General features: G+C 38.3%; 1 protein-coding gene across 18 annotated transcripts in view; it reads left to right on the forward strand.

Annotated features, from left to right (window-relative positions):
* Positions 1-16,309, forward strand: part of RIMBP2 (RIMS binding protein 2) — a 683,237-nt gene that overhangs the window by 497,139 nt on the left and 169,789 nt on the right. For 11 of the 18 annotated variants that reach the window (XR_006387405.1, XM_044275630.1, XM_044275637.1 and 8 more), the window contains 5 exons: positions 3,492-3,609; positions 7,819-7,971; positions 8,705-8,889; positions 13,694-13,862; positions 14,642-14,707. Coding sequence is in view for 15 of the 18 variants with exons in the window: in XM_044275630.1 (XP_044131565.1) it covers positions 3,492-3,609; positions 7,819-7,971; positions 8,705-8,889; positions 13,694-13,862; positions 14,642-14,707 (691 nt within the window). In the remaining 3 variants the exon portion in view is untranslated. The remainder of the gene's footprint in view (positions 1-3,491; positions 3,610-7,818; positions 7,972-8,704; positions 8,890-13,693; positions 13,863-14,641; positions 14,708-16,309) is intronic. The other 7 variants (XR_006387406.1, XR_006387407.1, XM_044275638.1 and 4 more) reach the window with 3 other exon arrangements.

Genomic DNA, 16,309 nt, shown 5'->3' on the forward strand with positions numbered 1-16,309 from the left:
AAAATGCCTTTATTGTGTAAGACTGAACAAAAATAAGCAAATTTGGAATCACTGGGTCTGGCTCTATAAAAAGAAAAGCCATTTATTATTCAGAAGCATCATGATGCCTTTAAATCCATCAAAATCTGTGCTGCAAAAGCCAAAATATGGCCTTTTGCGAACCCTGCAGCATACTATACAGCAGTTTACATCCACATTTAAAGCATTTCAGTACCTTGTAGAGCCTGCCTAATAAGTTAAAGGATGCGGTGTGTATTACATGGCACCAGCTGGACACAATATATTCAGCACTGAAATGCAATAACTGTGGAAAACTTGAAATTTTCACTTTGCATTAATTTCTGCTAAATATCCATATGCTCACTCCAAAATGGGGTAATTTCTCTGGGACTCCATTTATTATTTCTCCAGAGCCCTGTTGTATGTCCAGACAAAAGATTAGCACCACATGTGTTTATAAAACCAGAAAGCATGGCATAATAATAGGGCTTGATTTTCACACTGAATATATCGGCACTGAAATGGCATATCTTTGTAAAAAGTGTGATTTTTACTTTGCAACATTTGCTGTGAATTAGTTTTTGCAAAACACATGTTAGGTCAAAATAGTCATTACACACCTTAGTAAATTTTGTGAGGGTGTGGTTTCTAAAATTGGGTCTCTTCTTAAGGAAGGGGGTCCTTTTTTTTAATTTCACCTTAGAGCCTCTACAGTTGTTGGCTAGTGTTGTAAAAATCCCCAAATTAGACCTCAAATGAACAAGGTGCTCTTTGTTTTCTAAACCTTGCAATATGCCTAAACAGCAGTTTACAAACACATATGGGGTGTTGATGAAATGATGTGGGGTTTAAGCACTCACAACACACTTTAATAAATTCTTTGAGAGGTGTAGTTTCTAAAATGAGGTCACTTTTTGGGGGGTTCCACTGTAGGAGTACCTCAGTTTGTGTTCAAATGTGACATGGCACCTGAAAACTATTGGGGCTAAAGCAACATTGCAAAGCAAATTCTATGAAACACCTGTGGGGTCAAAGAGCTCAGTAAACCCAATAAATTCCTTCTTGGGACTTTCTACCGTAGGGGTTTCCCAGGGTCTCTTCAATTGTGACATAGCACCCAAAAACTATTCTAGCAAAAACTATATGGTGCTCCTTCCCTTCTAAGCCCTGAGTTGTGCCCGTACAACAGTTTACAACCCTTGCTTTGTTACAGGAACAAATGGATTAAAATAGAAAATCTGAAAACATTTTTATAAATTTCACCTCAATTTTCCTTTAGTTCCTGTGGAACACCTAAAGGTTTAAAACAGTTTGTAAAATCACTTTTGAATAATTTGAATGGTGTAGTTTCTAAAATGGGGTCATTTATGGGTGAGTTCTAATATGTAAGCCACTCAAAGTGCCTTCAAAACTGAATTAGTCTTTAAAAAAGATGGTTTTGGAAATTTTCTTGAAAATAATAAAACATTTTTTTTATTACATTTGCAAAATGATGTCAACATAAAGTAGACATATGATGAATGTTAAGTAATAATTATTTTATAAAGTGTCATCGTCTTAAATGCAGAGAAATTCAAATTCTGAAGATTGCAAATTTTTCAACATTTTCAGTAAATTTCAGATTTTTTATAAATAAAGATAAAACATATTGACTCAAGTTTACCATTAACATGAAAAACGATGTGTCACGAGAAAATATTCTTGGAATTGGTTGGATAAGTAGAAGCATTCTAAAGTTATTACCGTTTAAAGTGACACGTCAGATTTGTAAAAATAGGCTCTGTCAGGAAGGTGAGAAATTGCTGCCAGGAAAGGGTTAAAGGAGTTTTGCAGCACTATATATTGATGACCTATCCTCAGGATAGTGTAAAAACTAAGAGATCATGGAGTATATGCTGCCGACTTCTTTATTGTTATACTATGGAATTGGATTGGCTGTTTTGGATCTATGGCTGATGGTCGGCAAGTGCATTTCTGTGGAGATCTTGAGGGATATTGGTGCTGCTTTCATTCAGTTATATTTTCTCTATCCTCACAGTTCTGACACTTGCTCCACTGGAGGCAACACATAGTGTAATGAACAGGAACCAGCACTTACATGGAGCACTACCTCCTCTTCAAACAGCTGATTGGCGCAGGTACCAGGTGTTGGACCCCGCCGATCCGATATTGATGACCTGTCCCGAGGATAGGTCATCATAATATATTGTTGCACAACCCCTTTAATGGTAAAACCCACAAAGATATTGTAACCAACGCGACTGGATTATTATAATAATTTTTGGTGTGTTCATGTTTCAGTCATGGGCAAGCTCCCTAAAAACATGGAACTTGTGCTTACCAATTAATTGCATGATATACCAGTTCCAATAAAAAAAGAAACCAGTACAGCAACCCCATGTTTTACAACAACTGCCCTTTATTTGCCATTGTAAACTAACAATGTGAACTTGGCAGTGGCGCTATAATTTTGATTCACAGAATAACAAAAAAAAATGCATTTGGGTGGAATTGTGTCTAAAGATGCCATAGGTATTCAGTTCTATAGCAGAGATGTGTCAAGAATTCTATTGAGTTGTGGAGGTAATATTACAGTATTTTCTCTTTAGAGCTATGTATCTGGAGTAAGCGAATGTCGTTAGAGATCTCTATAGTCATCTTTTGGCAGTTTTTTTGTCAATTGAAATGCCATTAAAGTGTAATTAATGCATATATGTAAAATTCCTGCGTAAAAATATTAATAGCTTTGGGGATGAGTCAAAACCTCAACTGTTTCAGTTAATTTGTATGTAGTTTGTTAGAAATAAACAAAAACAAACAAAACAACACAATAAAATATAACTTGCACGTGAAGACTCTTTTTAATCTATTTTAAAGCAGTTGGCCCATCTGGGACATTGATGACATATCACATGCGGCATGCTCTCCATTCACCGCTATGGGACTGCCAGAAATAGCCAAGCACATGCCAGGCTGCTGTCAGTTCACTTTGGGGTCCCATTCTAGAGATAGGCATGGATTCCAGAGGTAGGACCAACACCTATCTGACATTCATGGTATGTTCCAGATGGGCCAACCCCTTTAATCTGAGTTGATCTAGCTCAAGGTGTACTGTGAAATCATGTCTGTTCTGCATGCTAGAATGCTGTTTATTGTCTTGAACTATTGAACTGGAAAGATTGATTTCCATTGAGTCAGTGTACTGTGTCTGTTTAATCATTTTTGTGTGTTGTATTGACCAGTAAGCACAATTGTGTGTATACCATTTATGTTACTCTAGTGATGATATTTCACATTACAAGAAAGTGCTAGTTAAATATATGCCATCCAAGTAGCATTCCATATTGTTGTCACATACTGATATCATTCAGCTAACCTTTCAGTTAAAAGTAGTTTGGTTGCCTCTAGAGCTTCTGCTTAAAGCTGTCATTTCTATTGTTATATTCAGCACCAAAATATGGATAATACAATTTTTTTGTGTTTATGCTTAGCTTCTAGGCAATCACTCTACATTGGGAAGAACCGAAAGAGCTGATCATCCCATGCGAAGGTTTTCTCATGGTAGCACGGTGCAACAAAGACCTCGACCTATGATGGTCCCATCTATTGGTTAGTTGGATAGACTGCTCCTTTATGTATCATGTATTTTTGTTACCTTATTTACCAAAAGCGCAGTAATCTTCATCTGTATTGGTAGATATATACACTCACTATTCAATATATTTGGTGAACTTTTGCTTGTAGGGTATATTATTATTAGACATTTTCCAGTTCTGAAATACACAGCAGCAAGCTTGATGGATTCACCCATAAGCCAGGGAAGTTGTGTTAATACTGTACATGGGTACACAACTTTCTGGTTCCCGAGACCATAATGTCAGATTCTGCTACTGTACAGTACTTCAGTATGTCTGTGTACAAAGCTGATTTTTTTTGGCTTACTTTTTCTTTTTACTCTGGATGGCACTATTAATAATGAGGGGTACTCTGTTGTCTAAGGGGGTTTTGTGTTATAATACATGTTTTAACCTCTGGCACCTTCCCCTGATGGCCATCCCAGAAAATGACAGTTTTCCTTCACTACAGAGGAAAGCACCAATTGGTTAAAACTGCTGTCAGATGGTTACAGGTTATTGTTTGTGTAGCTCCCATGGTGAGTTTGGATAGGTTGGATAGCCAGGCTCTCTTGTAGGCTCAGGGGTCACAAGGGTACTTGGTTTCTGAGAGGGACAGAGACAAATGGTAGTGGGCTTCTAAAGTGGCGTGGACATAGACCAAGCAGCAGGAGAAAACGTAGACTTTGTGAGGTGAGGACGTGGTTAAGACACAACCTTGCAAGAGGCTGTGGGTGGCAAGTGCTGAATTGGAGCTCTTCACAGTCATTGGCCATTACTGCCACACTTAGTAACCAGTGAGCACTTTCCCTTACTACAGGGCAAAGCGCCACACACACATAACTATTAATTCTATAGCTGGCATCTGTATTAACCAATTAGCACTCTCTCGTGTAGTAAAGGAAAGTGTTCATTGGTTGGTTACCCATTGGCACCTATCACACAGTTTTAGGCTAGGACTGTGTGACAAGCTCCTGTATTAACCATTGAGCACTTTATTTTTGACCATAAAGGAAAGCACTCATTACAGTCCTGCAGGGGCTGGCCCGACAGTGATCTGACACAGCTGATCTTCTACCTGTGTGATCAGCTGTGTCTCTGTTTGCAGGACAACAACCTCAAGTAGAGGCAGTATGGGCCATACATTACTCACAGGCTGCAATCTTGTGTTATTAATAGATTAGGGCAGATCAATTCCCCACAGATGTACAACTGCATTGATGACATCGTTATGAAACCCCCTCTTTCAAGAGCATGTATACCATTTTTGGGCCCTTGAAGTAGAGGGGTTAGCCCTGTTTTGAGCCATCCACATTGCTATAGTGCATAAAGAACCTATGCAGTTTTCCCCTCTCTAGGAAAAAAAACATTGTTTGCAACCAAGCAATCGTCTTAAGGGCCATTAGTAGGAGAGAAACCTAGGTCCTTCAGCAGGTGGGGGTAAAAGATGAGGACAAAACCCAACAGTGTAACGGTGTGGCATTATGTCCTTTGCTATTGAACTCCTCTTTTCTATGTGCTCAGCTGCCCTCACGGTGTCTATATTTTTTTGCTTCCCCGACATCCAAGGAATGTATGTTTCTTCCAGAGTTGCAGATTGCACAGCTGTACATAAAGGTTTGCAAAAGTTATACCATTTCCTTTAATCTTTAAAAAAACACTTTGGGGCTAGGGAAATTTACAAATCATCTGCAAGTTAGGGTCCATTACTTTTTCAGAACCTAAATACAGTCAAAAATATAATAAGCTTTTTGACAAAATTTCCAATAGTAGACTACAAAGTAATGATCTGAAAATTGATATAATTTGCAGGACTGTCCCATCAAACAGGGTATTCTTGAAAAAACCCTAAACTGTGTCCACATGGCAAATATACTTTTTGTCTTGAAAATGGTGTCCATGCCTGATGCTTGTAGGCCATGTCGTGTTTTATTCATTTTAAAGGACTTGTCCAGCCTAGTTGTTGAGACACTGTGTGCCCCCCTCTAAAAAAATGACACACTAATCTGTCTGCAGCCCTCTGTGCCCACTCCACTAACCCATTCTTCTCCTAGTTATAACAATAGGGGTTGTCAGCTCCTAGGTCAGACGACCCCTTTAAATATCCTACCCTCTTCAGGATAGGTCAATAATATGAGATCAGTGGAGTTCTGACTCCCGAGATGCTGCCAAACAGCTATGCAAAGAGGTTCAGGTGAGCACTGCAGTCTTCGGCCTGTGGCATCGTGTCTGTTGGCCACATGGCCTTTCTGCAGCCCAGCACCAAGTAAATGAGATTGAGCTGCAATACCAAGAATAGTTTCTATACAATGTACTGCACTCTGCTTGGTATACTATGAAGAGGTCATGACAACTGATCTTTGGCAGTGCTGGTAGGAGAGTTCATCAATATGTAAGTCCCATAAAACCCCTTTAAAGGGCATCTGTCAGGAGATTTGTACCTAGGAAACTGGCTGACCTGCTGCATGTGCACTTGGCAGTTGAAGGTATCTGTGTTGGTCCCATGATCATATTGCATATATCAAAACTTCATTTTTCTCGGTAATACAGACACACATGAACATGGGACCAGCACAGATGCCTTCAACTGCCAAGTGCACATGCAGCAGGTCAGCCAGTTTCATAGGTACAAATCTGACACTAGTGCTGTTATACAGTACATCCTGTGAAGGCTTTTATCAGTGTTTTTATCTTTTCCATTATCATATTTTATTTCACTGTATGTGACTAGCATTAGATTTCTCTTTGCATTTTAATACCTTTTATGCATAACTGAGTCCTATCAATTGTCTGTGTATTCATAGGTCATTTAGTCTAATCCATTATAAGTATAAAATCACTCTTTTTGTATTTACAATTTACATTGTGTTTAATATGACCCACTATTACACTTAATTTAAGTAATGACAGATAAATTAACAATGGTGTATGTCTTAATGTTGTACTTATTGTTGTTCATCCATACATTTACATGGCTCCATTTTCATTTCAAGTTCATATAACATTAACCCATTCACATGTTTAGTTTAGATAAATTAGTATTTAGAGGAATTAGAATGACCAAACTTTAGTTTGTATCGCACGTCATTTGTAATAGAATATGCTTCTTGGCCAGGATGTTAGCAATTAGTTTGTTTAACAAATTGACCCAAAATGACATTTTAATGTTTGATTTTGTAACAGTGCCAAATTCAAATAGCTGTACATAAAGATCTACATTTAAATTTATGAAACTAAATCGTGGATCACTGTAATACTGAAATATCTGTACCGTCTAAATATGCAGATACAGATTTTGCAGCTTAAAGAACAAGTCTGGCTGAATTGTTTGATATGGCCCATTTAACAATGATAAGAAAATATAGTATAATATAGTATAGTATAAGCCATGTGTAACTTGGAAGTGCTTATCTCACATAAAAGATAGACATACTACAGACTGAACATTAATGCAAATTATATTAATCTAACTTTGTACCGCGTAATTAGATGGGGCACAAAATTTTATGTAGAGACAGTTATATTTTCGACAGTACTTGTTTAAACTATTCAATGGCTGCTTCCATTGCGTTTGGGCTCAGTGACATCCATGATCAACTTAAATAAGGACTATTGTGTATAATCACTTATACATTACAGTTTTTTTCAGCAGGATTTTAAAAAATACATTGTCCTACTGATCACTTGGCACAACATAGCCATTCCATCCTCTTGAGTCATTCCAGAAGTTTGTTGAAGCCCAAGTGTGTTGTCGCAGAGTTCCATGTCTGTATGTTATTCTATGAAACCTAATAAAACAAAGCCAGAAGTGACATGTTTGTCATTTTCATCTGGTGAATTTTATCTATAAAAAGTTTCACCTAAAAAACATTGTAAAGGAACATAGTAACGTGTTCTCCTGTAACATCATCAAGATAAGAACGTGGGCTATACTTTTTGTTCCATGAAAAATCTTCATAGAAATCTGTTTCTTTGGCTTTGCACTATATTCACATATTCAGGTTCTTAGGTGCTTAAAAAATTAAATACTCCTTTACCAACTTAAGATATAAAAAATATTTGCTTGGCAGGCAATATTTTTTCAGCAAATTTATAACTCTCTACTGAGAAGAGGAGCCATTGTTGTAATGGGTACCAGTCTCCGAGGTCCTCTCTTCCAAACTCAAAGGGTATGTTTAATAGCTACTTCCCTTTTTCTCCATAGAAATTACAATGGACAGTAACAGTGAAGGTGGTCGTTCTCGGTCAGGTAGTGAGGGAAATATTTCACCCGTAAAAGAAGAAACTTATTATCGCAGCATTGGAGGACACAGGAAGTGGTCTCTACAGCGTACCAGGGCCTCTGAGGATAGATACGGTATGCAAAACATAAAAATTTCCTCGTTTTTAACCAAAGAATGGTTCTTCAAGCTTTTATGTCTGGGCGAAAACGGGTGTCAGGTTATAATTTGGACTTTACCAGACATGTCCTGATGGTTCTCAGAAAATTCAGTAACTTTATAATCCAATTGTCAGTAAAGAGATCTATGAAGCATCTACTACAGGTAGCTTCAGAGAGTCAGATATTTTTTTCAGTATACCCTTTTAGGCTTAAAGCCTGGATCAGGTTTTTCTTGGCTTTTACTGTGCTGGATACATAGCCACCCATTTTGCATGTAATGCAGCATGTGTGTAGGCCTTACAGTGCACTTCTCTGTCCATCCCGGCACATTAGGTTCTGCAAGATTAGTGCAAAGAAAGGTAGGATAGCACCAAGTTCATGTTCATCCTTGCCATCCAGCCATACTGTATGTGTTGTTGTGTGACTTACTACATTGCATGATCATCAGCTTCTACTTAAAATTCATTTGTGACGGTGCCTGAATTTGTGCCAACTGCAAAAATTGATTGTGTGTTCTTTAGATTGTGCTTGTCTTTTGCGGCACAGATATGTTGTTTGAAAATACATGTGAGCTATACAGCCAGCTTTGATGAGCAATACATGACAAGAAAACACATGGTACCATTGCTAAGCCTTCAATCGCCTTGAAAGTTGGCTAAGTGATGGAGCATGCAAAGACTGTTGTATATGTTTTTTGAAATTTCTTTAGATAGTTATGGAAACCGGGAAAATATGTCATCTGAGATGTACGAGGAATCTGAAACAGATGGTGGGATGGATGATTATCCAGTACGAATATTTGTAGCACTGTTTGACTATGACCCAAGAACTATGTCACCAAATCCAGATGCTGCAGAAGAAGAACTTCCCTTTAAGGAAGGACAAATAATTAAGGTGAATTATTGCACAATTTCTGCCTAATTTTGACAAATACCAGAGTGTTTTGGGTCTTCAAAAAAAAAAAAATATTTATTAGAATACTGAATTCTATCAGTGATTTTTTATTTTATTTCTTAGTCTGTCCAATTGTTTTTACATGCAGGACAAAATTAATTATTTAAAATTGGAATGGAGATCAATTTATGTTTCTACATCTTATTTAGGGAAAATAGACAGCAACAAGAAAAGTTCAGATTTCCAAATTTTCATGCTCTGATTTCACCCCCTCTTGACCTTCCCTGAGCCATAACTGTTTTATTTTTCTGTTCACAAAGCCGTTTGAGAGCTTGATTTTTTAGCTAAAAGTTGTACTTTCTAATGGCACCATTTTATTTTGCATACAATGAACTGGGAAGCTGGAAAAAAATCCAAATGGGGTGGAATTGGAAAAAAGCAAACAATTCTGCCATAGTTTTTAGTTTTATGCGTTTTGTTTTTAAGGTGTTCCGTATGCAGTACAACAGAATGCATTAACTTCATTCTGTGGGTCAGTATAATCATAGTGATACTACATTTTGATAATAATTCTGGTGTGTTAATAAAAATAGATATAAACTTTGAAAAAAAAGTCACCATACTCTGACCCCATAACTTTTTTTACGTCTTTGTTGCTCTGTAAAGTCTCATTTTTGCTGGGTGATCTGTAGTTTTTATTGATACCATTTGGTGGTGTGTATGACTTTTGGATCACTTTTTATTCTATTTTTTGGGAGGTGGTTGGCCATTTAGATTTTTTAAGCACTTTGCCATTTACTGTACGGGATCAATACATTTATATTTTACTAGTTCAGTCATTTGGGGAAGCGCTGATACTGTTGCTCTTTAATTTTTTTATTATTTATTTTACTTTTAAAATGAGTGTGGGGATTTGCTCTGGTAGACAGGCTAGCGGACGCAGTACAGAGGCAACCACAAAGTCTTTAACTTAAACAAAGTGTTTTATTCACACATAAGGAAAACCAAAAAGTAACGGTTTGCAGTCTTGGTGTTTACTCACAAATAAATTCACAGCCTGATGAACGTTTAAAGAAAAAAAAAAGACCTTTATTTAAAGTCCGTTTAAAAGTGGGGCAAAAAGCCTATATGTCACAGCCTGTGACCATCAGGCAACCAGTCTCAAACATGCACAGAACATAAAAAGTTCACAGAACAAAAGCCTTCACCTGAGATGTGGCTTCTTTCACTCCCAGGAAAGTTCTCAGTTCCCAAACACACAGAGACTGACATCGCTGCTGGCCGGGTTTAATATAAGCCAATAAAGACCCGGTCTGGAACATGGGGAGAAGCTACCCACCCAGCACTTTGGCTGCTCCCTGATTACTTCTTTCATAGACTGCAGTGATTTACCATTGCAGTCTAAAGGAGAATCATTACACTCCTAACAAGCCCTGCCACAGGCAGGCCTTGATAGGAACTTTGCTATGACAGGCGTTGGAGCCTTTATAAGGCCCGAGGCTGCCATACAAACCTTCTCTTCAGCAATCTCAGTGCACAGAAGCACAGTACTCCCGGTAAAACACCACTCAGATGCCGTTATTGCAATGGACCACGGTGATTGCAATAGTCTGGGTTAAAAGTCCATGATTAGTATTACCACTGATCACGGACTCTGTAACCAGATGTCTGCTGTGTAAAATAGCAGGCACTCTGGGGGCTATGGTGCCTGCTTACCTTCTGAGAGGACGCCATTTTTACAGATCCGTCATTCGACGTACATGTATGGTGGAAGTCGGGAAGGTGTTCAAGTAGTTTTAATAATAATATTTAATGTTTACCCGAAAAATGAATCCTCTAATTCTTTGGTGCATAATAATGTCAAATATGTGTACATTGTATAAAGTATGACATTATCATATAGCCCTGAGAGCAAAAAGCCTATATTAGATTTAAATCTGTGTCCCTCCCTTAACTTTGGACATAGCTTCTGTACATTAGTGATAATCATCCCAGTATAGAAATGTTTAGGATAAATTCAAATATGGCAGATTTGCAGTGCAGATTCTACAGTGCAAATTCAAAGCAAATAAAATGCATGTACGTATAGATGCAATTTTAAAAACATTCAAATCCACAACATGCTCAGTCATGTGTGAAAATGCCACATATTTCCTCAGTGGGTTTCACCTCTTCAGTGAATTTGGAGCATAATGTGTGTCAAAATCTGCATTTAGATGTTGCTGTGTAATCACTGCAGATTCAACACATCTAGACTTATCCATAGTGAAGGTGCAAAAGTAGAACAGACTAAGGGCTCATGCACACGACTGTATGCCTTCGGAGACATACGGTCTGTGAGCAGGCCATATGTCCCGGAGCGGCATACATTGTGCGCATGGGAGCACACAGCATCATAGGTTACTATGATACTGTGCGCATCGGGTCGCCCACGGGACAATTGTCCTGCACTCATATGATCATATGAGTGCAGGACTGTACTCCCGCAGGCGGCCCGATGTGCACAGTATCATAGTAATCTATGATGCTGTGCGCTCCCGTGCGCGCAATGTATGCCGCTTCGGGACATATGGCCCGCTCATGGACTGTATGTCTCGGAGGGCATACAGTCGTGTACATGAGCCCTAATAGGTAGTTCAGGGTATTGCATGTCTGGAGTACCGTACATTCTGCTTGTCAAGAATGTATTGATTCCTCAGCACAGATGCCCATGTAAAATTTCCTATATGGAAAAACCGCAGCGTAGTACAGTACCAGCAAAGTATATCAGATTACACAAATCTCATGTACACTTTGCAGATTTTTTTCTGCGCGGAAAATGATTTGGCATGCTGATTTCCAAATGGAGGGTGAGATCTGTGGCAAACCCGCACCAAAAACTGCTGTTAGAGATTACAGATTTTGGTGCAGATATGGTGCTGAAACGCACATAAATCTGCATGGAAATTCATGCAGGTCTTATGTGCGTTCACCCACACTTGTGTGCAGGCAGCCTTAGAATCATGCTTAATGTATAATATCAGAGAGTGGTGGTTTGGAGAGGTGGGTTTTTTTTTTTTTACACTATGGGTGAATTATCTATTTGTTCTTTGCTGTCCCCATATACCGATCCACTGATTAAAGTGCCCTGACTGTAACAGCTCATTAGATTACTGTTATCAGTAATCTGTAAGACAAAAATGCAGATCCCTTCTTTTCTGTATGTTTTTAACTAAACTTTGAACAGGGAATCCTTGTTACGTCATTATTAATATCATGCGGTTCCCCAACAACTGCCCAAATGAAGCAGTGCTTTTGCATTTGGGAACACATCACTCATATGTGTTTAGGTTTTTTATTTTTTCAATCACAGGGAACTGATGATTTCAGGATTGGTCTGTTAGTGTGTTAGGCCTAATATTCCAGATAGCACTGCAAAGAGGAGTCATTGCGTAAATGAATGGGCTTTGGGTACAGGAGCCAAACTATTATCCTGTTAATTTATGTGGGCAATGTGGGGTGTTTAAGAACTAAATAAACCTTATAATAATTGAACTACCGTATTATATAAACTTAAAGTTTAACTGTCGATGCAGCCAAGTTTCCTGAGTGTTCGGTCAGTGATTTCCAGTCAAAACCAGGTGCGGCTGTAAACACAGAAATGGTGAAGATCTTTTTCTATACCTCATGTCTGTGGAGGCTCCAATCCTGGTTTTGGCTCACAATCACTGATGGAAATCACTGACCAAAACACTGATGTGTGAATGAGGCTTAAGCTGCTGTATCACACATGTACATGAGCAATAACACTAATTATATGACTTGTATGTAGCATTTTTATTTTCTCTGCAATCTGTTTGCAATTCTATCTTTTTTTCTGAGCTAGTTGGTGGAGTCTATCTGGAATCATGTTTGCCCATAGACTACATGGATAGACAGGAGACCCTGCTCCCTAACTCTCTATAGCACACCCTCAGAAGCAGCAGCAGTGGCAATGGAAGACATCACACAGCAGAACAAAGCAGTTTAGATGTAAATCAGCAGCGAAGTTTGACAGTAAATCACTTACAAAACAACCCTCCTTTCTCCTCTTCCCATCTCCATATAGTTCTATGTAAAGTGCCAAGTGCTACGCTGGTAATGTGCAAAAAAGCCCTATTACATATCAGAGGCAATATCCCCAACCTACCTACACACGGAAAGTAACATGCAAAGTATCATATTATGACATACCCATGTAAAAATGATATCTCCTCAGGAGGACCGCACACCCCAAAGGCGCATTTCGGTGGAACACCTTCATCTGGTGCCCCAGATGAAGGTGTTCCACCGAAATGCGCATTTGGGGTGTGCGGTCCTCCTGAGGAGATATCATTTATATATGGGTATGTCATAACTTGATACTTCGCATGTTACTTTCTGTTTGTAGGTAGGTTGGGGATATTGCCTCTGATATGTAATAGGGCTTTTTTGCACATTACCGGCGTAGCACTTGGCACTTTACATGTAGAGATGCCCATTCAGTGGTTAATTTTAGCATTCCCTCCTTTTACTTCGGTTTTGGTCATACTCATGATCTATATCTACAAGTGGTGTACTGCACTCAGTACTTTTACGTCTGTCATCTCTTTATGTATGTTTTTTTTATATATTTCCAATAAAATTGCCTTTTAACTACAGCTGTTTAGTCTCAGTGTTTTGTTGTAGGTTTTCTAGTATAAAACATTAGCTACCTGGATGAACTCCATGAAATATAGTTATGATTTGTTGCTATTTATTGCTTTTCTGCTGAAAACTGACTTCCGCCTTTCCAAATTGTCCTCAGGTATATGGTGATAAAGATTCAGATGGTTTTTACAAGGGTGAAAGTTGTGGTAGATCTGGGTATATTCCCTGCAATATGGTGTCTGAAATTCAAGCTGATGATGAAGAAATGATGGACCAGCTTATTAAACAAGGATTTCTACCCTTGAATACTCCAGTGGAAAAAATTGGTAGGTAATAAAATCTTTTCTTAACACCTGTTGGCCTGCCTCCCTAGCTGCAGCCGCTTCTAACTTTATTACTGCCAAGTCCTGGGATACTAATTCTTCAGTGGCATCTGGTATTTGCATGTCTGGTGTATCCCTTTTGTTTGGAACTAACAACCTGTCTGTACTTCAAGAACATTGCTGCCCATCGCAGTTAACATCTGGTTCATGGTTTGTTATTACTCTGAAGTAAAGAATGGACCTTGGCTATTTGCTGTTTGGACAGCACTTTTCTTGACCCTGACATTATAAATCTGTACATTTCCAAACATTCCTAGTGTTGGAGACATCATCTGCTTTAATTTGCTCCACTGTACTGCTTAATTAACTATTGCAATGACACTAGACTGAACAGTTTTTTTTTATTACTCCACACTTTCCTTATCAAGAAGCTGGCAAAAGTTTGCATTTTTTTTTTACAGCGCCCAGAACCAGAAAAAGCATTTACAAGTAACTGAATATATTTTTGGATAGTAATATGTCTTATCAGACCCCATGATTGTCACCCCCTAAAAATAGGATTTAAATCTAAAACTTCATTTCTGTCAATTGCTTCCAGTTACATGCACATATAGATGTTTTTCATAAAAATATGATCTTGACATTTTTAAATTTATTTGCTAGACATTAACTTGTCAGCTACATTTACTTTCCCAGCTGAACATTTCTAGATTGAAAGTAGAACTTTGAACAGCTTCATATGTTCTCCTCTTCTTTTATTTGTATGCATTCCTTTCCTGAAGTCAACTGTGAACGTTTCAAAGAGAGCTCTCGCTCTGTACACCGCAGATCCAGAAAGTCTAAACGAGGTCTGTGAAGAAACCCTAACTTTATTCAGTTCATAAACTAGCTGAACTTATTTGACGTGTCTAAACATAACTATGTTTCTTGTAAGTTAAACTAACCAGCATGATTTGTCTTTTGAGCTTGCATCATTTGAAGTCATTTTGCTGTAGAATGTTTCAGAACATATGGCCTCACTAGCATTTGTACATACTATACCAAGACCATTGAACTACTTCATTAACTACTATTAAATGTAATTTCTAAAAAGGAGTATGTGATTATCAAATGTTTTATCAACGTATTTTAAGAGTACGTTGGTTAGCACAGTAGAGTATTCATATATAAATAAAGCGTATTCATTGTACTGTAAAATATTCTGCTATAATTCTTTCTAATACACTTGGTATTTCAACATCTGTTTGTTGTTAAGTAATAACCAAAGAGTGAAACCTTTCACCTGAGATCATGTCCAACTGACAATGCTGTTGGGTGGCTCATGAGGGTTAATGCACACAGTAATGCACAAAGCTTGTGTGGCTACTTCAGTACAGATCCTCTGTACTCTGATGTACAGGCACTAAGAGTGCCGGAATAGTGGTGCCAAAAACTTGTACATTTTTAGCGCATTTATGTCACACTTTTCTGAAAAATGGGTGGGGGTTTCATAAGAGGGATGTGGCTTAAGTAGCCAGATGGATTTAACAAGATATACAGTACTCCAGAAATCTGTACAACCTACAACTGAAATCAACTCCAGGTGTAGATTTCAGTTTCTGGCACATGGACCTCCTAAAATAAGCCAAAATTATGAAAGGGAACCTGTCCTTAGGATTGACATATAGAGCTAATTAAATACTTACTGTGCCTCCTGCAATCATTCCTAAAATGTCTTTGTGTATGCTCAAAAGTATAGTATTCATGTAAAAAAAAACTCATTTGAAAATGTACTCAACATCATGACCAGGCATCTCATGGAGTCATCGGGGTAGTGTGCTTCCTGAGTGGGGTCACAAGTCATCTCTCTGCTCTCACACCCATCTAATTCTCCAAGACCTCTCCTTTGCCTCTTCCATACCATCCCTTTGTTTTGTCACTTCAGTGCCAGCCAAGCAAAAATTTGCACTGGCGCAGAAGACTTCCGTGCACTGCTGCAAGACGTTTATGCCTCTTTTTTTTTTAATGAAGATTGGAGTATGAAATGCCAGTCTTAATAAATTCCCCTTTTATGTACAGAGATAGTCCACTCTAAAAGCATTTCCTCTAGGACAGAATACCTGTGAACATGGACGATGGACGAAGCCACTAAATTTTGTTTGTCCAATATCAAATCCAACAGAGGACACAACTCAGTAGGCTTCTGTATAAAATATGAAACATGCAGAGATACAGTAGAGGAATAGTGCACCTCTGTAGCTGCCCTATTACATTTCTCTTTTTGAAAACTGTACATTCCCCAGAACAATACACTACCTCTGATGACTTGTTTTCTAATAGTGTATTCTGGTTCCATCCCTTCCCCAGATAATCAATGCACATGCACCCAGGTGTCCACATGATGTAAAAGAAAATTTGATTAATCAGAACAGGCCATCTTCTTCTATTGCCATTTTAGAGATGATATGACA

This window comes from Bufo gargarizans, chromosome 1, assembly GCF_014858855.1.
Source record: "Bufo gargarizans isolate SCDJY-AF-19 chromosome 1, ASM1485885v1, whole genome shotgun sequence".
Classification (NCBI taxonomy): Eukaryota; Metazoa; Chordata; class Amphibia; order Anura; family Bufonidae; genus Bufo; species Bufo gargarizans.